General features: G+C 36.6%; 1 protein-coding gene across 4 annotated transcripts in view; it reads right to left on the bottom strand.

Annotated features, from left to right (window-relative positions):
- The window catches only part of EXOC6B (exocyst complex component 6B), a 618113-nt gene that overhangs the window by 281954 nt on the left and 312270 nt on the right, over nucleotides 1-23889 (bottom strand). For all 4 annotated transcript variants that reach the window (XM_021699245.1, XM_021699246.2, XM_044918888.1 and 1 more), the window contains exons 12-16: nucleotides 21323-21394; nucleotides 20522-20619; nucleotides 18722-18827; nucleotides 17762-17871; nucleotides 8014-8125 (exon numbers count right to left, since the gene is read on the bottom strand). In XM_021699245.1, the coding sequence (XP_021554920.1) occupies nucleotides 8014-8125; nucleotides 17762-17871; nucleotides 18722-18827; nucleotides 20522-20619; nucleotides 21323-21394 (498 nt within the window). The remainder of the gene's footprint in view (nucleotides 1-8013; nucleotides 8126-17761; nucleotides 17872-18721; nucleotides 18828-20521; nucleotides 20620-21322; nucleotides 21395-23889) is intronic.

Here is a 23889-nt window from a genome sequence, read left to right as displayed (position 1 = left end):
AAAAAAAGGAGGCGGCTTCACTGGGTACAGTAGTAATTTCCCTTGACTTTTTAAAGATCTGTCAACACAGAAGATCACCATGAATTACACCAATTGGCTGTCAGTCACTTTTGAAATGTTTCATTGCTGAGCATAGAATAGACTATTAAAACACTCTAGGATTACATTAGATACCATGTCATTTTCAAAGGGAATAATGTCTGTTAATGAGGTCTAAGTGATCTCTACTCCTGAATGACAGCTAACCAAAATCCTTACAAGGGCATTTACAAATGTAAAGGCAGATACTGTGGGGATAATTCTGAACTTAAGGATGCAATGAAGCAATTTCAGATATGAACTTCCATCAGAGTTTTGAGCTCCTTTGATATTTTTAAACCTCACTTCCCACTCTCTTATAAAAATATATCACTGCAGCAATCCAAACTGTCCTTAACATTGTTTCAAGGACATGGTATTAGCAACAGATTAGGTATTGGTTATGCTTATATAAAGTAGAGTTCTGTGAGGACTGTCTGGAAAAAAAAAAAGAACACTATAAAGCAAGCAATCACCTCACAACTAAATGACAGGAGTCACTTAGGTTAAAAACCATTAAGAAGCAGAAAATTTTTCTGTCTCATTCCCAGTAGCAGAGAGAATCTAATGAGGACAGCACAGAGTAAACTGTGGAAGTCGCCTATTACCTTATCTTGTTTCCCAAAGCAGAGAATTGAAGACATTGACGCTCCAAAAGGACTAACCCAAAGCAAGAAAATGAGAAGTCACGCTCCCTCTCCACACCCCCAATGCTTCTCCACTGCTGGATTTGCAAGATAAAGAACTAAATAGCAGTGTTGGCTCTCATTCACAAAAATAACATCTAGGATTTCAGGGAATTTTTTTCTCCATTTCACCCCAGCAAAGATACAAAAAGCTGGGTCAACTACTCATTTTTTACCATCTCCAAAGCAAATACCTAAAATACTGAAGTACTTGGAACTACTGGTTCCAAATTCATAGGTCTAGTACAAGGATTATTTTTGACAAGACTTAATTACAAAATGTTTTAATGTAATATTAGCAATATCATTGCTGTTAACAGGGGACAGTGAACACTGTTATGTGGGAGATAAATAACAGGATAGAACCATGTGGTCATCAATCTAAATAATATCCAAAAGAAAGGTTGAATGCAAAGCATTGGTTATTTATTCAGGTCTCCTGGGGCACTATTATAAATATAATAAAATATATATATAAATATTTAACATGTCTTCACTAATAGGAAATCTTAATTTCCTTAACTTTACTCTAAGAACCTACTACCTACTTTTCTTTTTTCTTTCTTCTCTCTTTCATCAATGAAGAACTCCTATGTGCCAAGGAATAAGAATACAGCTGTACACAATTATACACAAAACAGACAAAGTCCCTGGCCTTGTGGAAATTAGAGTAACCACAAACACACAGAAACATATACCATAATGTCAAGTAATAATAAGCCCTGGAAATAGAAGTGAAATAAGGAGTTACATGGTGATGGTAGGTCTCAGGGTGGTCAAGGAAGGCCTCCTTAAGGAAATGACATTTGAGTGGAGACTTAAATAAAGTGAAGGTATATTATGTCTATCATCTAAAATAAACACATTTTTTAATCCAATTTATATCTTAAGTCTATCAATTCATTCTTCATAAAGATAAAGGATGTTTTTTGATTCATCTTAAAATTTTCTTTCAAACATAAGTAATTCTCTGATATTCTGAGAATAACAAATTGGTGGTTTATTTCCTTTCTCTCTATGATATTGATGTTTTTAAATTAATGTAGTGACAGACCAAAGGTTTAGAACAAAATAAATCTGGTTTCAAACCTTACTTCAAATCTTATTTTTTAAAAGAAAATTTTATCTTTCAAAACATCTCAAATCTTATTTCCAAGCTACCTACTGATTATGTGGCCTTAGGCAAAGTTACTATCTTTCATCATCTTACAATTGAGATAGTAACATCAATGTCATACCAAAGAAATAATCAATATAGTGCCAATTATTAAATATAAATACTAATATAAATATTAAGCATTAAGTATAATATATACCAACTTCCCGAAAGCTATTATTGATATAGACTTACTTATTATATCTCCAGCTAAATATGGCTTAAGAAAATATACAACCATTCTGACTGGTCTCACTTTAACTCCTATCCACTAGCCAAAGTGGGCACTTAAGGCTACAAAATAACCACATTATCGAGTACCAACCAAATCTCTTTTCCATACCCCCAGATATACTTTCCCTCTGCTTCAACCCCAACATTTGCTCTGGATCTCTACTTTCAGCTGAAGATCTATCTTTCACTGAGCAAACAGAACATTTGGAGTCTGCCACCATAACATATGCCCAGCCACCACCATCTGCATCCACATACTCTGAGCCTCATCTGTTCCCAGAGATGAACTACACAACCTAAAGCCAATCCCTTTGCTTGTGCATCAGATTCTAAAGTCTCTCTCCTCCTCAAGGACATTCCTCCAAAGATTTCCCCTTTTCTCCTCTGTCATCAACTTTTTGCTTTCTACTGCATCATTCTCATCAGAAATAACATGCTGTTACTTCTCCTATTAAAAAACAAAATAAAAAACTTGTGCTTAATCTACTTCCCCAGCCAACTACCTCCTCATTTCCTTGCTTACCTTGGTAACAAAATTCCCTAAAACAGTTGTCTTCTACTTGCTGTCTCCGATTCCACTCTTCCCATTCTTTAAATTGTTGAAGTCAACACTTTATTTTTAAAATGGTTTTATATTACAAAATAGCTGCAAAGAGATCCCAAATACACCACACCCAGTTCCTCCTATTCTTAGCATCTTACATTACTACGGTACATTTGCCACAACTAAAGGGCCAACCCTGGTATATTACTATTCACAGAGCAACACACTGTATTCAGATTTCACTAGTTTCTCCTTAATGTTCTTTACCATTTTCAGGATCCGGTCTAAAATCCCGCATTACATTTAACTGTCACGTCTCCTCAGCCTCCTCTGGTCTGTTAACGGTTTCTCAGACTTTCCTTGTTTTTGAGACCCTAATAGTTTTAAGGAGTACTGGTCAGGTATTTTGTAGAATGTCCTTCAATTTGGGTTTTTTTAATTTTTTTCTCATGGTTAGAGTGTATTTTGGGGGATCACAAATGCCTTCTCATCACATCATACCAAAGGTACATGCGATCACTATCACTTACCAATGATTATGTTCATCTTGATCACCTGACCGAGGTAGTGTCTGGCAGGTTTCTTCACTGTAAAGTAACTTTTTCCCTCCTTCCATACCCTGGAAAGCAAATCTTAAGCACAACCCACATACAAGGGGTGGGAGCTAAGCTCCACCTCCTTGAGAGGGTACTATCTACATAGATTATTTGAAATTCTTCTGTACAGGACCCAATCTCTTTTAAACCTACTCCATCAGGAGCCTCCTATCATCATTCTATTAAAAATGATCTTATTGAGGTCACCAACATACTCCAAGTTGCTAAGTCCCATAGTAATTCTTAATCTTCATCTTACCTAATCAATCATCAGTATTTGTCAAGCTGACTACTCCCTCCTTCTTTTTTTTTTTTTTTAAGATTTTATTTATTTATTTGAGAGAGAATGAGAGAGAGCACATGAGAGGGGGGAGGGTCAGAGGGAGAAGCAGGCTCCCCGCCGAGCAGGGAGCCCGATGTGGGACTCGATCCAGGGACTCCAGGATCATGACCTGAGCCGAAGGCAGTCGCTTAACCAACTGAGCCACCCAGGTGCCCCCTCCTTCTTGATATACTTTCTTCACTTGGCTTCTGAGACACCATACTCCTGTTACTGTTCTTGTTTTGTTTTGTTTTTTTCCTTCTCTAGTGGCTCCTTCCCAATCCTTTGTGAGTTCCTCTTTTCTCATGACTCCTTAATAATGGAATACCCAAGGGTTCAGTCCTTCATCTTCTCTTCTCCATTTTTACAAATTCCTTTAGTAATACTATCTGATCAGGTGGTTATAAATATTATTTGTATTCCCCAAAATTTATCTCCAGGCCAAACCTCTCTTTCAAACTCCAAACTCAAAAATACAACTGTTTACTCAATATCGCAAAATGTATGTGAGTAAACACTACAAATTAAATATGTCCAAAATCAAATTCCCAATCTCCTCCACTCTAAACCTAGCTCTACCTAAAGATTTCGCCAACACAGTGCATGGTATATACAACCATCTAGCTGCTAAAATCAAAACATCTTGGAGTTACCTTCAACTTCTTGCTTTCTCTCTCCCTTCACATCCATTCATCAGGAAAGCATGCTGACTCTACACTCCAAATCTAATAACCTGTCACCACCACCAACGCTGCCATTAAATCTCGCTGTATTAGTGTCATAGCTTCCCAACTGGTCTCCCTGTTTACACCCTACAGTTTATTCTCAAAACCACAGTCAATGTTATTCCTCTGAAATGTGTCACATCATTTCACTCATCAAATTCCTGCAACGGCTTCCCACTTCACTTAAAATAAAAGCCTAACACTTTACAGGGGCCGACCACAAACCCCTTGACACCTCTGTGATCTAATCTCCTGCTTCTCTTCCCCCTTCTCACTCCACTCTAGCTTTACCCTAGCTTTCTTATTATTCCCTGAACTGACCAGTAACTTAATACCTTTAGACCTTTGCTCTAACCTTTGCCAAGAATGCTATTTGCCTCACCATCTTTTTATTAAGACCAACCTTCAACCTCCACCAGACTCCTGATTCCCTTAACCAAGGCTCGTTCTTTCTCTTCAATGCATTCACCTCCCTCTATCATACCAGATGATTTACTATTTATTTTGCTTATTATCTATTATGTTTTCTGCTACTAGAATGTAAACAAGGACTCTTTCTGTTGTTGTTCTTGTTGTTGTTCACTTATTTATCCATAAAGCTTAGATCAGTGCCTGTTACACAGTAGGTACTCAATTAATACTATTAAGTTAATAAGCAAGTTATTTATCTTAACAGGTCGTCTTGCTCTAATCTTCTAACTTCTCTTAGTTGAAAAACCATCTCTGCACTAAACCTGACAATCACTGTTCACCCGCCCAGACCTCTTTCTTAACAATACCAGGTAATATGCCTTGAGTATTCACTATGTACTAGGCACTGTTGTAAGCACTTCGTATGTTCATTCAATCCTCACAACAACCTTACGAAATAAGTGCTCTTCTTGTCCCCATTTTACACATAAAGCCAAGTCATTTCCCCCAGCACACATCTAGTAAGGGAAGAGAACCCAGGCAGAATTGAACCCAGGTACTCTGCTTTAGAACACACATTCTTCACAGCTCAGCTGCCCTTCTCCCCACAGACCTGGAAGAAGCAGCCTAAGAAAAACAGCTAACCCCGCTGACTGAATAGGGATAGGCACAAACGGTCTGAGAGTGCAAGGCATTTAAGCTACAGTAAGCGAGAACTGAAAGGAAATGCTGACTTGGCTCAACGTGGGGGAGCAAAGCAGCAATGAGAAAAGCAAGAAAGCCAGGGTACACAGCTGAAAGGATAAGAGCGTATGGACAGAAAGAGAGAAGAAATGAGATACCATGTAAATTCAAACAAGACAGGCCGACAGAGAGATATGAGCTTATAGGAACTTTTAAGTCCTGAAAGAATTGTCTGATAACCTGAAGTAGGATTCGGTGAGTTCTCTATGCTTATAATACTTCTATTGTTTAAATGGCTATGTGCTCGCTGACACAAAATCATCTCTAACTAGAACAATTTCCATATTACTATGGACTTTTTATAAAAATCCCTTTGTTACGATAAAATAATTAAATTAATATGGAAGGCAGTACCTTATAGAAAAGTGAATTAAGTTTGGGAAAAAACAACCCAGACATCGGTCTCATTTTTATCATTTTATTAACTACATAACCGTGGGCAACCTCCCTGAACTTGAATTACGCCGTCTATAAAATGGGAATAATAACACATGCCCAGCTAGTTCCAAATGTGACTGTCCTAAATGAGATGGTATCTGTGATGGGCTTTGAAGAAAACTGTTCCACAAACGTTACCCAGTGTGATGATGATTTCAGATGGGAACTCACCTGAGTTCCCTGTAAATGAAGATATAATGTCTTTTTTTCCCAAAGGTGAGTAACATAGTTACTCAAAGATTTACTGGTTGGTGATAAAAATTACTGGTTGGGTCTGTATTTGTCTATACACGTGCACACCACCATAATAGCCAAAATAAATCAACGTGTGCAGATGTTCCTTTAGCCATATGCAAAGACATTGATAACGAAAGGGCATTACTGCCTAGAAAGATCCAGTGACTGAGGAAGAACAGTTAGCCTTCACTGAAATGGTGCCAAGAACTATGATATAGTCTTTGATAAGCTCCTACTACCTCTTCCTATTCTGACCTGATCTGTGCAGTGCCCTTAAAGGACAATGAAGTCAGGAAAACTGAAGAACTGAGAAGTTGGGTCTTTCTCTTAAGATGTCATAGTAAACCAATGGCACAGCCACTGCTAAACTCAAGACACTTCTGAGGCCAAAGCTGTTTCTATCGCACCGTATTCCTGTTATGCTACTTGTTTAAAATGTTTGGAGAGACTGTTAACTCAAATGGCGTAAGAAAACTTATATCAAGAGTTGTAATATAGAGATAGTTCACAAATAAATAGCAAGCTTCCTGTCCTGCTTGGGATTCACAAAAGGAGAACAGTACAATGTAACAAAAGCAGGAGGACTTCCGACTTTTCACTCCACTCCACTCCACTCTCCTTTTTTCTTAGCCCTCCTGATGATGAAAAGAAGTTAACCTATTCTCAGACACGTAAAGATAATACCTAATATTTCTATACCAAGCAGCAGAAAGGAAGCTCTGCAAAATGAGGGAACTGTCCTTCGAATGTAACTTTCAATCGTAGAACAGTTTGCTATAAGCAGAACTCAAACACTGCCGAAGTTCCACATTATAATATTTTAAAATCTTAACACAGGGAAAGGAACAAGCAGTCCAAAATCAGAAGTAGATGTTCACCTGGCTTCCAGCTGTCTTTACCTATGACTCAGCATCATTAACCATTTATCTACTTTCACCATTATCTTTGATAGTGTATATCTGAAAATGTCAATTTTTCCTAGAGCAACTTTCAAACTACACCACCTCTACAAGTAAAACAGATGGTCAACAGCCTTTCCCTTTCTCTGTGAAAAAAATTCCTCCAAGCTCTCACTTTTGGCACTAAAATTTCCATAAAATGGCAGGTTGACGCTCCCATGCAATCCTGGGTTTCCAAGAGAAAGGAAACTTCACATCTTTCTAAATTTTAGGACTATATGCCAATGTGCCAGATCTTCAGTTTGCCAAGATACTGTTCTCAACATGTGTGTAATATCCCTCCTCACTTTGTGAGATTCTGTAAGCTTCCAGAGAAATGTGACGATTGCCTTTCTCTCACATTTCCTCAATCCCAAATCCCCAGACTTGCATGCTGATGAAGAGTAATTTACCATTCATATACATGAGGTATCTCAAATACAAAAGCAGAGTCTAACACTAACCGTGGACAATAAGTGCCAATATGCTTGGCATCGATGATTTATGCATGTGATTTCATATTGTATGTTGTATCTGAACTGCCACTCATTTAGATAGGAACCTGATGTTGACTATACTCTCTCACCAACAATTTTGTTTTCATGTAATTGATGGCAAATACGACAAATTTATCACAACAACTTTGGAAAGGAAAACCAGTTAAGCTGGTGAAAATAATGAGAGAGAGAGAGAGAAAAAGTGACTTTTCAAAAATGTAATAGATTTCTCCGAAGTGACCAAAGAGAAAAACAAATGATTTGTTTTGCACTTGCACCATTAGAACTCCATTAGGAAGAACGTGATGGACCATATAGAAAGTTATAATTAACTCACAAACAGGCCCCAGAGCTTAGGACGTCTGTTCACATATAGCCTTGGCTGCCTCCATTAAGAGCAGCTTTACCTCAGTAAGTCCAATATTCTTCCTTTTAATGACATTCTGCAGGGAGTTGCTCAGAGTTCTGGTTAGCAACAGGTTTGTAGATTTGCGAATCATGTCATCGACTTCAGTTGAGCTGAAAAAGAATTCTCGAGTCAGTCATCCCAGGTAGCAGGATTACTTTGCAAACAAACAAGGTGCCAGTGGTACTTCTGAGAACGATAATAATAATAATAACAATAATAATAATAACAACAACAATAATAATAATGGCAGCAGCAAATAACATTTATTTTGTGCCAGAGATTAGATTCTAAGTACTTTAATATATTAAAATTCATTTAACTTCACATTCATGATACTAAATACTTTTACTAGTATTTCTAATTTACAGATGAGGAAATGAAGGCACAGAGAAGTTAAGTAACTTGTTCAAGGTCACACAGTAAGTACACAGCACAAAAAGGACTTCAACACAGGCCATCTAGCTCTAAAACCCACAGCATTTAAACACTATGCTATACTGTCTCTCAGGGTAGATAAAGAATTCCCCAGCATGATTTCTCATCCTGAAACCATTATTTCTCCTATACTTCCAAGTTCCTTCATAGATTGTTAATATTTATAATTTTCCAACATAGTCTCTCTATTGGCTTCCTGCACCATTAGCTGGTAAAGGCTCCTAAGAAAAGATATCTCTGCTCCTGTACTGTCATCTTTCATATAATGTCTATTTAGCTCTGATTCCAAAATAAGTGTTTCAGACCAGCAGTTTAATTATGCATAAATGTCTTATAATTCTTACTATCCTCAAAGTGATCAATAAAGATATTTTCTCTTTTTTTAATTTATTCACTCATTTTTAATCCAATGGACATTATTAAGCCCTTATCATGTGTTGTTGTTTTAAGTAAACTCTACCCCCAAAATAGGGCTCAAACTCACAACCCCAAGATCAAGAGTTGCATACTCTACCAACTGACCAGCCAGGTGCCCCAATAATGACATTTTCTATACATTAAAACATAAAGACAATTATTCAATAGCCATCTTTATTTTTTTTTTAAGATTTTTATTCATTTATTTGACAGAGAGAGAGGGAATACAAGCAGGGGGAGTGTTAGAGGGAGAAGCAGGCTTCCCACTGAGCGGGGAGCCTGACGCAGGGCGGAGGCAGATGCTTAATGACTGAGCCACTCAGGCACTCCTCAATAGCCATCTTTATATGCAAAGTTTAAAAAAAGACAATAGTCCTGTAACCAACAGACTAAATTCTAGACCTATACATCCTTCATGAGCCCCTGAAAGCATCACCCAAGATGGCTTTCTATAAAAGATATCCTTTTAAGACAAGTATTTCTTCAATGATAAGGTTACTGTTATAGAAATACTAGATTATAAACATCAAGAAATAACTGTAAATAGAGATTTGTGAGTTCTTTGTATATTTATTACTTGTGGACAATGGTCACAAAATTTATCTCATTGATTTCTCTTTCTAGAAAAGAAAATAAGAGGCTTAGTATAGTCAGATTAAAAATCTTACAATTCTAAATATATAGGGAGGCTACATTATCATGCTATGTGGAAAAAAGAAAAATACTAAAAAGAAATAAGACTACAGAATGCAAGGACATAAATCAGGAAAAAAAGATACATCAAAATATTTTCACAGGGTCCATACAAAGATACATTTAATTGACCAATACCCTCTAGCCTACTGCTAACCTTTCCAAAATTATTACTGAACTGAAATACTTCATTCCACAAATATATGAGGGGCTGGGAATTGTGTTGGTGGAATAATGAGATCAAAATGGTGAATGAACAAAATAGTCATGGTTCCTGCCTTCATATATTAAACTCATAATTACATCAGGTCAACTGTAATATGAGCTACAAATAAGTAAAGGTGGCTATAAAAGTGATTAACACAGGTGCCTAAAGTAATCTGGTGCTCCTGATATTAATCGCTCTCATGACATCCAGTACTGATTATGTAGCTCTACTATGGTTTAAGAAGATCTAGCAGAAGTTCCACATTTGGATATGATGTAGAAGATCAAGAAAGACCACCACTACTTTCATAACAACAAAAAAGTTAGGTCTAATCTTAAAAGCTGTATTTTCCTTCAATGTCAACAAAGTGTAACACACACACACACACACACACAAATGTATAACTGAACAAAACTGCACACCACACCGGGACATGCCTTTGAAAGGTGAGCAAAGGGTAGCAGTCACTTCCATATCTGAGGGCATTTGCCTAATCTGGGTACAAATGGATAAGGGATAAAAGACTAAAACAGTCAGAGGCTGAAAGGCTTTGCTGAGATGAAGAGAAATAGACCAAACCTTTAACAGTATGGGCTACTATTACAGTTTGGAATCCGGGAGAGCCTCAAAACAAAAATAAATTAACTGACACAACAATTCTCCCCTACAAGAGTTATGCTCCATAAGAAATGGTGAGGGTAGTGTGAGAAATCAGAGAGAGATCTTGCAAATTCTGCAAGGGGTTTTGGATTCAAGGCTACTGAAATGCAATCCAAAAGAGAGAAAAAACTAACTAATGCTGAAACACAGCCCAGCTCAAATACTGTTAAGATTAGAGATAAGCTCCTGGATGAAAGCTTTGGAATTTCAGAGTTGGTCTTATGCACAAAGAGACTTCTGCAATAGCATTTGAAATCAGAAGTAATTTGAACCTAACTAAAACGGAGACATTCAGTTCACTCGAGTAATGATGAAATCTCAATGATCCATCAACCAGCTAGGAGTTGCAGAAGAAAAAAAGAATGAGAAAGAAGACATACTTAAAGAAATAGTAGCAAAATCATCTCCAAACACGATAAAATATTTCAACCCACAGATCCATGAGGTTTAGTACAGCCCACACAAAATTAATATAAATAAAACAACACTTAAGAATATCACAGTCAAATTGTAAAGTCCAAAGACAAAAAGAAAATCTTAAAAACAACCATAGAAAAAAGACAGTTAAGTTCAGAGGAAGAATAGGAATGATAGTTTATTTCTCTTCAGAAAACAATGGAAGCAGACAGTGGAACACAATCTTTAAAGTGTAGGGAAAGGGAAGACTATCAACCTAAAATTCTATGGCTTAGAAAATATATTTTTGAAAACAGAGATGATAAAAATACTTTTAGAATAACTTTTAAATTAAAGTATTTTAGAGGGGCGCCTGGGTGGCTCAGTCAGTTAAGGGTCCAACTCTTGATTTTGCCTCAGATTGTGATCTCAGGGTCCTGGGATCGAGCCCTGTGTCAGGCTCCATGCTGGGGGTGGAGCCTGCTTAAGAGTCTCTCTCCCCCTCCCTCTCTGCACCTCCCCCCATACCACTCTCTCTCTCTCTCTCTAAAAAAAATTTTTAAATTTTAAAAAATTAAATATCTTAGAAATATTTTTTAAAGCTAAGACAATCCAATACCAGAAGATATAACACTAAAGGAAATGCTAAAAGAAATTTTTCATGCTAAAGGAAGATGATACCAAAGGGTTACCCAGATATGTAGAAAAGAATAAGAAGGCCTGAAAATGGTACGTATGTGTACCAACGCTACGCAAAATTAAATAAATATAAATTTTTTTCTTGAACCTTAAAATACTATTAAATGTTAAAAGCACAAACAATAACATATTTTAAAGAGTTAAAAAGAGGTGTATATGTGCAATATATACCAACAACATCAAAAAAAGGAGTGAGAAGGGGCGCCTGCGTGGCTCAGTCTGTTAAGCGTCTGCCTTCAGCTCAGGTCATGATCCCAGGGGCCTGGGATCGAGCCCCACATCAGGCTCTGGGAGCCTGCTTCTCCCTCTCCCTCTGCCATTTGCCCAACTTGTGCGCTCTGGCTCTCTCTGTCAAATAAATAAATAAAATTCTTAAAAATATATATGCTAAAAAAAAAGGAGTGAGAAAATAAATTACTTTATACTGTTGAAGATTCTTAAATTACATGCACAATGATATAATATCATTCAGGGTAAACTATGATAAGTTAACATTGTACACTGTAATCCCTAGAGCAAGCACACAAACAATTAAAAAAAAAAGAAGTTATATTCAAGTAAAGCCAATAGGAAAAATAAATCATAATACTAAAATAACCTAATCAAGAAGAAGGAAGGAAAACAGTAAAAAATGAGCCAAGAATGAATGAGACAAATAGGAAAACAATAGCAAGATGGCAGGCCTAAGGTTGACCATATCACTAAATTCATTAAGGTAATGGAATAAACACTCCAGCTAGGCAGACTGCATAAAAAACCAATATGCAGGGGCACCTGGGTGGTTCAGTAGTAAGCTTCTGCCTTTGGCTCAGGTCATGAGCTCACAGTCCTGAGATGGAGCCCCACATTTCTCCCTCTCCCTCTGCCCGTCCCCCTGCACTTTCTCTCAATCTCTCTCAAATAAATAAATGAAAAATCTTTAAAAAAAAAAAAAAACCAATATGCAACTATTTGTTGATTCAAAATGACACATTTTAAAATAAAGACACATGCCCAGATCTTATGTTTAAGATACCACTCAACACTAAAAGGAAGTGGGCTCCTTGGATAAATCAATGATACCATGGTTAAGTAATGTCCCAAAATGTGACAAGAATACATCAACAAGGCATAGGAGCTAGTCTGAAATGGTTCACATGCCCTAAGTCTGGGAGAGTCTGAGCATCAAAATAAATATAGTAATGAATCAAGTGAATTAAGTAAGAATCTGTGAATCTCATATGATGATAGGTAGATGATAAACAGGTAGAGAGATAGAAGACAGGTAGCAAGGAAGCAGATGGGGAAGGACTCCTTAAAAGAGAATTCCAAGTAATACACAAGGAATTAAGAAACCATAAGTTAATTAAGAACCATAAGCCAGTAATTATCCAAGTGAAAAACTGATTCAGGCAAGAATCATTAATGGATACTATAAGGGGGAGGGATATGAAGAACATCTGATAACTAACAGAATACAAAGTATTTCAACATAAACACAAACATGACATAACAAAAAGAAAATGATAATGATAATTATACAGGGAGAAAAGACAAAATTAATATAAATATGTCTTATAATACTACACACACACACACTCACACACAGAGATACAGAGCGAGAAACAACTAGGGAGGGAAGGAAGGAGGGGAAGATCCCATATATGCCTTCTATATAAAGAATTTCCATTTATTTCATGTCTGCAGAAAGACTACAGGTCCATTGGCAATGAATTATCAGCTTCCGTTTGGCTAAAAAATATTTACTTTGTTTCTGGAAGTTACTTTGCTGTCTATAGAATTCTTGCTTGATTTGTTCTGAGTCCCTGAAGCCTGGCAGGCTTGTCATTTTTGAGAAGTCTGCTGTAATACTTTTCACTATACCTGCATGTAGCTTCTTTTTTTTTTTTTTTTTAAGATTTTATTTATTTATTTGAGACAGAGAGAATGAGATACAGAGAGCATGAGAGGGAGGAGGGTCAGAGGGAGAAGCAGACTCCCTGCCGAGCAGGGAGCCCGATGCGGGACTCGATCCAGGGACTCCAGGATCATGACCTGAGCCGAAGGCAGTCGCTTAACCAACTGAGCCACCCAGGCGCCCGCATCTTCTTTTTTCTAAGTGCCTTCTGCTCTCTGATGGGTTCCAGAAAAAATTTCATTTTGTAGTTTATCTGTTTTGTTTTGTGCTTTTTTTCATTGTTAGGGAGGAAACAATACTCTTTCCAGCTTTCTATATTGTAAATAGAAGCAGAAATATCTCACAGTAATTTGCTTTAAAAAAAAAAAAAAAGTCCTATGCATGTACAGGATTCACATGGAAGAAAGACTAAAAGAAAAAGATTTCCCAGGTATAAAGAGTGGTTATTACTATGTGTTAAAATTTTGAGTCTTTCAAATTTTTCTTCTTTGAACTATTCTCTGTCTCCTAAATTCTTTACAGAGATCCAATTTTATAACTTAATAAACTGTGTGTGTATATGTGTGCGTGTGTGTGTGTGTGTATTCCTATTTTTTAAGTCTAGTGTAAGTGCTACAACATTATTTTACCAAAGACATGCATTTATTTGCTATCTTTAAAAAAAAAAAAAAGAATTTTCTTTCAAACAGAAAGAGTTCTGTGTCCTCAGAATTCATACATTGTTTTTCAATATTTCTAATGCTATTCAGCATCTTCTATCCAAGGTAAAAGAGAAAAGTCTTATAAGGAAAAAAATATGAGTTTCATTTACAAGAATAATTATCTTTAAAGCTTCATAAAAATCTCAATACAGCAGTTTTTCAATTTTAAGAGTCTTGTGTTTAAGAGAACTAATTGTTTTTATACATATTATTCTCATATCCCAAATTATAATCTCCCCCCATGACAGCTATGATTGTCAAAGTGGTCTCTGTCACTGCAGGTATATATAAAGCAAATATAGCCTAGAAAATAAGGTAAATGTAAACCAAAGAGTAAAGGCAGCTGAAAAATCTTCCCAAATTGAATACTTATTTTTGTCAATGTTAAACATAATGGGGTTTTCAGGCAAAAGCTCAATATATTCAAGCAAGAAAAAGACTTCTGAACAATTTACTCACAGTATCCCTTTACCATATTACCTTTCCTCCAACACAGATAGAAAGAGTCACAATGTGAGGAACTTGTAATATTTTCTATATAGTAACATACCTGACAGTACCCTAGAGATCATTCTCGGTTATTAAGTCATTTGGCGGTGGTGGAGAAGGGGGGCCCCAAGGGGTAAGAAAAAGTTTTGGTTTGTAACTTCCAAAGATAAGCTCATCTCCACGCAACCATTTCCATGAAAACAACCTCAATTTCAAAGAAAAGAACAAATTAACTGTACAAGCCCTATGCTTCATTTTTTACTTAGCAAGAATGATTATCAAACAAGTGACTCAAACTATTTTCCAATTATGTTTACTTTCAGAGTTGCGTGGCATGCCATACATTCCATTCACTCATTCTTTTTTTTTTTTTTTAATTTATTGAGCTGGTGCAGGGGATGTTGTGCTGAACAAAACATTAAATGTTTCTACCTTTCAAGAGGCCTTTTCTAACATCCTTAATTTGCCTCAATTTTTGGCTCCTATGTTGCTGCTATGTCTCTCCATCATAACACAACTATCACCAATTGTTCAGTTCCTCAGATTACACACTCCTTGAAGACAGGGAACATATTTTCAGCATCTTACTGTCCTCACTACCAAGCATCATCTGACAAATAACAGCGTACCTATAATGTAAGGCGAATAAACCAGTAGATAAATAAACAAAGGAGCCTGCAGGCTAGCACATACAGAAACACAAAGATACAAGTACAGCAATAAAATCTAAGAGGAGTTTTGATAACAGCATTCACGAAGTACAGAAAGAGCACAAAGGAGTCAGGAGATCAACTCCATTAGGGATGGAAGTGGGCAGAAAGGTTTCATTCATTAAAGGCTTAAAGTGAACCTGGAAGGATGGTTAGAAGCTAGTTACGAGCCCTAACAAGGAAAAGGTAATTTCAGGTAGAGACAGTCATGAGGAAAGCCCAGTATAAAAAAGCATATTAGGATCAGAAAACAGCAAACAGGTTGGTAGGACTGAAGCATGGAGTGACACAGAAATTAGCCTGGGATATGAACCTGGAAAGGTACAAGGGGGACCAGGTCAAGGAGTGGGGGAGGAGGCAGATGGATAACTGTGTCAGGCTGGAGTTTGAATTTTATGCAGTAGGCCATGAGAAATCCTTGGAAAGGTGAGCAGAGTAAAGTTAAATGATAAGATTTTATTTTAGAAGAATTACTCCAGGGAACATACAGAATAGAATGAGGAGAAAGGGCAGATGGTTGGGAAAGCAAAGCTAGACATTTCAGAATAATTAGGAGACTATTTAAGTGGCCCAAGTCAATTATAACTACAATGTGAATGAAAGAAGCCACACTGGGAAGAGAGAACTTTAAAGAAAAAAGAGCTGCAAATAAAAAACACAACAATCCATTTTGTCACCAATTAGGTTTAGAGAGGCTAATTTACAAATGAGCACTGCCTTCATTTGTTAAATGGGAATAATTAACACTTAACATTGTGACAACCATCGGAGACAATGCATGTAAGAATTGTAAACATGGCAGTAATCCTTTTGTTGAAGCTGATGCTGACCATATTTGAATTCTGGCTTAAACACTTACTCCTGATGAGATCTTGCCATTTGCAACGACATGGATGGAACTGGAGGGTGTTATGCTGAGTGAAATAAGTCAATCAGAGAAAGACATGTATCATATGACCTCACTGATATGAGGAATTCTTAATCTCAGGAAACAAACTGAGGGTTGCTGGAGTGGTGGGGGGTGGGAGGGATGGGGTGGCTGGGTGATAGACACTGGGGAGGGTATGTGCTCTGGTAAGCGCTGTGAATTGTGCAAGACTGTTGAATCTCAGATCTGTACCTCTGAAACAAATAATGCAATATATGTTAAGGAAAAAAAAAAAAGAAGAAGAAGAAGAAGGTAGCAGGAGGGGAAGAATGAAGCGGGGGAAATCGGAGGGGTAGATGAACCATGAGAGACGATGGACTCTGAAAAACAAACTGAGGGTTCTAGAGGGGAGGGGGATGGGAGGATGGGTTAGCCTGGTGATGGGTATTAAAGAGGGCACGTTCTGCATGGAGCACTGGGTGTTATGCACAAACAATGAATCATGGAACACTACATCAAAAACTAATGATGTAATGTATGGTGATTAACATAACAATAAAAAAATTTTTTAAAAACCACTCCTGTGTGATCTTGATAACGTTACTAAACCTCTCTCTGCTCACTTTCTTCCTCTGAAAAATGGAGTATACTTTCTAGTACCTCATAGATTAGTACTATTTTCAGTTTTACAGACGTTTTTAATATATTTGTAAAGTGTTTACAAAAATATAGACCAATGCTTGAAACTTTGTTTTTAATAAAAATAGTTAATAGAAAATAAGGAGTTGAAATGATTCTTAGATTTCTGGCTTGGGTGAATGGTAGTATCCATTCACTGAGAGGAGGGGGTTCTTCTAGAAAAGACAATAATCTTTTAGAAAAGACAATCTAAAAGATTGTCTAAAATACTGTCTTTTAGAAAAACGATCATAATGACTATTCCCCTTAAATTCTTTAAGATGAGCTAAGTAGTCTTCTAGGTGTTTTGAAAGTCAACTCTCCATATTTCAGCACTTGCCATGGTATATTTTCATGTCTAATATCCTCAGTACATACTGAGGGCAAAGAACTGTGTCTTTTACTTCTGCATTCCCAGTAGGCAGGATGTATCTGGGACATAAATAGGCTTGGTATACATTAGTCAAATAATTTAACTTAAAGGAGATGAGGATACCTTCAACAAGTCCAGAGAGTATTTGGAAAGAAGGATGTTTCCAAGGGATTATACTTGCTACTCCCCTGGTGGCCTTAAAATCTCATCAATTTTAGAAAGTAAAAATTAATATACTGTTTTCTAGTGACTTCTCACTAACAAAAAAAGTGTTGAAATGCAAATCTACAATGAAAATAGAGAGTAAGCAAAGTAATAGAAACAAAAACAAATTATTTTCAAGTTTCCAACTTCCCCTTTTACCATGACTTTATAATATGGCAGATGCCATGCTGTGAATGGCTAATATTAATACTTGCAAAATCAGAGCTGAAGGGGTTATGCAAAGGTTTTCAGAATATTCATGCACATTAAGAGTCACAATCTCAACATCTGTTACATTTCCACTGTTTCAAAGCATACCTTAGGTGAAGATCTTCCGAAAACTTCAGGCAGGCATAAATAAATTCTTTAATTTGGTTGTAAACTTTTGGCACAAATTCAGAGAAAGGAAACTTTTTTGGAAATGGTTGCTATAAATGCAAGAATGAATGAAAGCAAGTCACAAACCAACATACGTTGACGATACTTATAAATTAATTAAAATGCAAAAGGAATTAACAACCTCAAATTTAAGAAAGTGTTTCCAAAAGTTTCCTGATGCTGAAAAGAATGAGATATAAATTTAAATAAATAATAATTCAAATGTCTTTCAACACATGAAGGGCCCAAAAAAAAGGCTGTGGTAAGTATTCAGCAATAAAAACGAATGAATTATTGCTACATACACCAACTTAGACAAATCTCAAAAGCATCATGCTGAGTGAAAGAGGCCAGCCTCAAAAGGTTACCTACTGTATGATTCCGTTTATATGGCATTCTTGAAAAGGCAAAAGTAGATGAACAGCAACTACACTGGTTGCCAAAGGCTGGGGGTTAGGGCTGGGAGGAATTGATTAAAAAGGAGCAGCATGAGGGAACTTTTGAGGATGATGGAACTCTTTTGGTGTCATTATTGTGGTAGTACATATATGACTCAATACACTGTCAAAACCAATAGAATTATAGAGCATGGGTAATTTTTACTGTATGTTTGCGGAGAAAATGTCCTCCAACTATAATAAAAGCAAGTATTTCAAAGTATAAACAACATTGGAACATGCTCAGCAATACTCCTAACACTTCAGAGGTGAAAGGACCCTCAGGTCATCTACTGATTCCCCAAACAGGAACTTCTGTTCTTCTAAAGCCCCAAAATCATTCTCTGAAGGTGTTCTAGAGGTCTAATGCATTGTTGGAGGTAATGCCTTTAATGAAACTGATAAAATGAAAACTTTTAGAGGATGCCAAAGCAAACAGAATTTTATTTTAAAGTACTCTTACCTTTTCCAACTCTGTATCTTGGAATGGGAACTGTCCTACCACCTTTTTATACATTTCTTCACTTGTTACTGGTATAGGACTGTAATTGTCAGAATCAAGTATGTTTCTAGAAAGAAAAGGAAGGAAGGAAGGAAGGAAGGGTGAGCTGGTTAATCACTGTAGTGATCACAAGTAGTTTTCAGGTAAACTCAAATGGTTGCATGTATATAGCCACCAAAACAATGTTTTCCAGTCCCTAGCCTATTCCTTCTACAGTGAAGCTATCTATTTCAGGTAAAAACATCTTTAACAGAAGACCAAAAGAAAACTACACTCTGAAACAAAGGGAACACAATTATAAACATAGTCTCATAGTATTTGACATTTTTAGATGAGACAAAATTTCATTGCAACATGTAGAAGCCATAAGGCAAACGAGTAGTAAACAACAAAAGACTGTGTGCTTGGAAAAAAAGCAAAAAGGTTTTATTTGGGGGTTTTCTGCTTTGTTTTTAAAGAAAATATATTTAATTATGTTCTTTAATACTGTAATAGATCTTCTATTCTAACTTTCAAAATTGGCAGATGGGGAAAAGTAACTTCTATAATAAATCCAAATTATATTCATATACTTCATCTACTGTTCTGTGTTAAGGATGAACTTCATCCATAGGAACTGGCTCCTTAACTAGACTGGAAACTCTCTAAAAGCAGACACCATACTACCAAAATCAAAATCAAATTTACTGAAGGGATCGGATCAGACACTCTTTAAGACCATGGATATACGATGTTATTAATTTTCAAGGTTCTTACAGACATAATCCTCCCATAAACACAACTGTACCATTAGTATGATTAAAGGAAAAATGTAAGATCTTAAAGCTAGAAGAATTTGAAAACGGGGTAAGCTGATCTGGGGATAGGGTCTTGCAATAAAGCAAGAAGATCACTTTAAATAAGAGAATAAAGGCTCAAAAGAAGAAGAAACTCAAGTGATCTGACATGGGTTGTGTGGCAGGAAAACAGTCCAAGTAGATATTTGTCAGTACAAGGTATAACAGGGTAACTCTCATATTATTGTATACACGATGCATGATGCAGTAACCATTTAAATAATACACTTCAGGGGCTCCTGGGTGGCTCAGTTGGTTAAGCGTCTCCCTTTGGCTCAGGTCACAATCCCACAGTCCTGGGACCGAGTCCCACGCTGGGCTCCCTGCTCAGCGGGGAGCCTACTTCTCCCTCTGCCTGCCGCTCCCCCTGCTTGTGCTCTCTCTTTCTGACAAATAAATGAAATCTAAATAATACACTTCAAACACTGGATTGGAATAGGCTTCCTCTCTAAATGTCGAGAAGGAAGAATGTGAGGAATCACATGAGTAAGTCTTCAAAAAAGGTTCCAAAACTCCTAAATTATTCAAAAGGGCTCAAAGCTACTACCCTATAAGTGAACTATAGACTAGCCATGATCTTCAAAAAGAAAATCAAAAAATGTATTAAGAAGACACAAAATGATCTGAATGGTATGAACTCAGTTATCTGACATTTATTCAAGACGGGAAAAAAGGCCAAAATGGGGTCTGGGGACTCTCCACACAGTAGACATAATACACTGAGATCAGATATCTTGGGAACTTTATTTGGGACATCTCTACAATTTGCTTGAATTCTGAATCATAACTTGGATCACAGCTAGAATATATAAGCCACACATACTTGTTGCTTATTTATGTGAGAAGCCTTATGCATGAATGGACACTAGCACACATGCGCACATGTACACATACACACCACACAGGACTACAGATAATTTCTCACCTGAAGATACCTGCCCACTTCTTCAGCAGAGTTTCACTATACTGATCTCTGATTTCTAACAGCATGTCAAAAAGCTGATTTACAGGAAAACCATACACCTGAAACAAAATAAGAAAATAACTTCATTTTATAGGGTGATTTTTTTTATTAGCAACATGAGAGAAATCAGGCACTGAAATGTATTATCATTCAATTTAAATGAAAGCATGACAGCAGCATGTTTCATTCCCACCTAATGTCCAGCGCTTATCTCTCAAGAATTAAAAGATACATACCAAAATATTTAAGCCAGGCAGAAAAAAATAGAAAGATGAAATTTAAAATCAATATATACTGGGTACAGTGTCCACTAAGTTCTCCCTGCAACTCGTCATGTACCCTTAGCAAACTTCATGAACAGGGAGAGAAATCTGAAATGCTAACCACTTCTAATGCTATCTTATTGGATATGATTCGTGGTTCAAATCAACAATCATTATTCAAGATAGTAGTTTTAAAAAACTCCAAAATCACTCAGGCATTGTATCTGAATTAAGGACATTTTAAAAAACTAAGGTAGTGAGTGGTTCAATTAATTCACTTGGCTCTGAGCAAAAAAAGGGGACTGGAACTACTTATGAGAATATAAACTGGTCAAGGTGATGACCAGGAAATGCTATAAAAAGGTAAGATCTAGCTCTAGGAAAAGAAGAAATACAACTAAAAACTAAAAGGCATTTATTCAAGCTGGGTAGACAAGGAAAAGATCTAGAGCTGATGAACACTAATCTAGGTAACTCTATGTAAACAGAAGTCACAAACCTGAAGTGTGTCAGCAAAAAGCACAATGAGGTTCTTCAAATCTAACACGAGGTTTGGATCAGAGCAGTAAGACTAAAGGAAATAAAAGACAATGAGGAAAAAACATCTTAATTATTAAAAATAAAACTAAATTTTGACTTCATTCATTGCTTAATGCTTCACGTGGTAAAGGCTCTTTAGAAAGGGTCTAACCCTTTCCTGGCTCAGAATGACAACACATTTAGCAGGGAAGAGATGAGTAGAGACTCCAATATATCATGATCTACATTTTTAACAGCTGGAAATTTTAAAAAATATTTCTAAATAATTCTTCAGTCAAAAAAGAAATCAAAATTGATATTGCAGATTATTTTAAAATAAACAACAATATAATACTTGATATCAAAGCCTATGCAATGTGCCTAAAGCCATTTCAAAATACATTTATATTTTTAGAGGCAAACAGAAAACACAGAAGACTGAAAATAAATTAAGCACTCAACCCATGAAGCTAGCTCAAAAAGCCAAAATAAACCATAAGCATATGAGAGATCAATTCTGATCAAATTATAAGCAAAAATTACATAGAGAAGATATGAAAGATTTGATCAATGAAACCAAACGCTCACTAAAAATATCAATAAAACAGACAAATCTCAGGCAAGCCTGATTAAACAAGAGAAAACAAAAGTAAAGAACAGAAGGAATACAAAGAGAAAATAAATACAGAGGAAAAGTTACAAACGAAATCCATATATAATCTCTTATCAATAAAACTGAAAATTGAAATGACATGCAAGATAGGTTCTGTGGGCAGGATTCAAAGATGTATACGTCACTATGTGAAAAATGTGGAATTTTGATATTCACAGTCTCCTGATTACAGTTTGGTTCCTTCCTCTCTACTGGATCTCCCAATTTCTGAAAGAGGTGTGTTGAATTCTCCCACAATGGTACAGTTCATCAATCTCTTATTACTAACAGTTCTTGTTCTATACATACTGATGCTTGCTTGTCCTCTATAAAAAGGCTATTCGAAACTGATAAATTACTGAACACTACCTCTGAAACTAATGATGTACTGTCAGTTCGCTAATTGAATTTATTTTTTTTTTTAAAGATTTTATTTATCTGAGAGAGAAAGACCGAGAGAGCACAAGCAGGGGGAGAGGGAGAGGGAGAAGCAGACTCCCTGCTGAGCTGGGAGCCTGACGTGGGGCTAGATCCCAGGACCTGGAGATTATGACCCGAGCTGAAGGCAGATGCTTAACCATCTGAGCCACCCAGGCAACCCGTCTAATTCAATTTAAATTTTTTAAAAAGGCTTTTGTCTTTTGGTGGGTTAAAACTAGAATAATACAAAATATGCCTTTCTTCTCCCATTTAACAGTTCTATTTGCCTTGGAGAATACTGCCATTTCTGCTCCTCTTACTTTATTTTCACTCTTTTTAGGTCATCATAATGTAAGCAAACTATAAAACTGCCTCTTTGAGGTAACCCACAGAATGGGAGAAGATATTTGCAAATGACACTACAGATAAAGGGCTGGTATCCAAGATCTATAAAGAACTTCTCAAACTCAACACCCAAAAAACAAATAATCAAGTCAAAAAGTGAACAGAAGATATGAAAAGACACTTCTCTGAAGAAGACATACAAATGGCTGACAGACACATGAAAAAATGTTCATCATCATTAGCCATCAGGGAAATTCAAATCAAAACCACATTGAGATACCACCTTACACCAGTTAGAATGGCAAAAATGGACAGGGAAAGAAACAACAAATGTTGGAGAGGTTGTGGAGAAAGGGTAACCCTCTTACACTATTGGTGGGAATGCAAGTTGGTACAGCCACTTTGGAAAACAGTGTGGAGGTGCCTCAAAAATTTAAAAAAAGAGCTACCCTATGACCCAGCAATTGCACTACTGGGTATTTACCCCAAAGACACAGATGTAGTGAAAAGAAGGGCCATATGCACCCCAATGTTCATAGCAGCAATGTCTGCAATAGCCAAACTGTGGAAAGAGCCAAGATGCCCTTCAACAGATGAATGGATAAAGAAGATGTGGTCCATATATACAATGGAATATTACTCAGCCATCAGAAAGGATGAATACCCAACTTTTACATCAACATGGATGGGACTGGAGGAGATTATGCTAAGTGAAATAGTCAAGCAGAGAAAGTCAATTATCATATGGTTTCACTTATTTGTGGAACATAAGGAATAGCATGGAGGACACTAGGAGAAGGAAGGGAAAAATGAGGGGGGCGGGGAATTGGAGGGAGAGATGAACCATGAGAGACTATGGACTCTGAGAAACAAACAGGGTTTTAGAGGGGAGGGGAGAGGGGGAATTGGTTAGCCCGGTGATGGGTATTAAGGAGGGCACATACTGCATGGAGCACTGGGTGTTATATGAAAACAATGGATCGTGGATCACCACATCAAAAACTAATGATGTATTGTATGGTGACTAACATAACATAATAAAATTTAAAAAAACAACAAAAACTGCCTCTTTGACATTTCCTGTGATTGCTGACATGTTGAACCTATTCCATCTTATTTTCAGTTTTCTA

The sequence above is a fragment of the Neomonachus schauinslandi genome, chromosome 10 (assembly GCF_002201575.2).
Source record: "Neomonachus schauinslandi chromosome 10, ASM220157v2, whole genome shotgun sequence".
Classification (NCBI taxonomy): Eukaryota; Metazoa; Chordata; class Mammalia; order Carnivora; family Phocidae; genus Neomonachus; species Neomonachus schauinslandi.
Note: the sequence above shows the minus strand (reverse complement) of the source record. Positions and strands in the feature narration are given on the sequence as shown.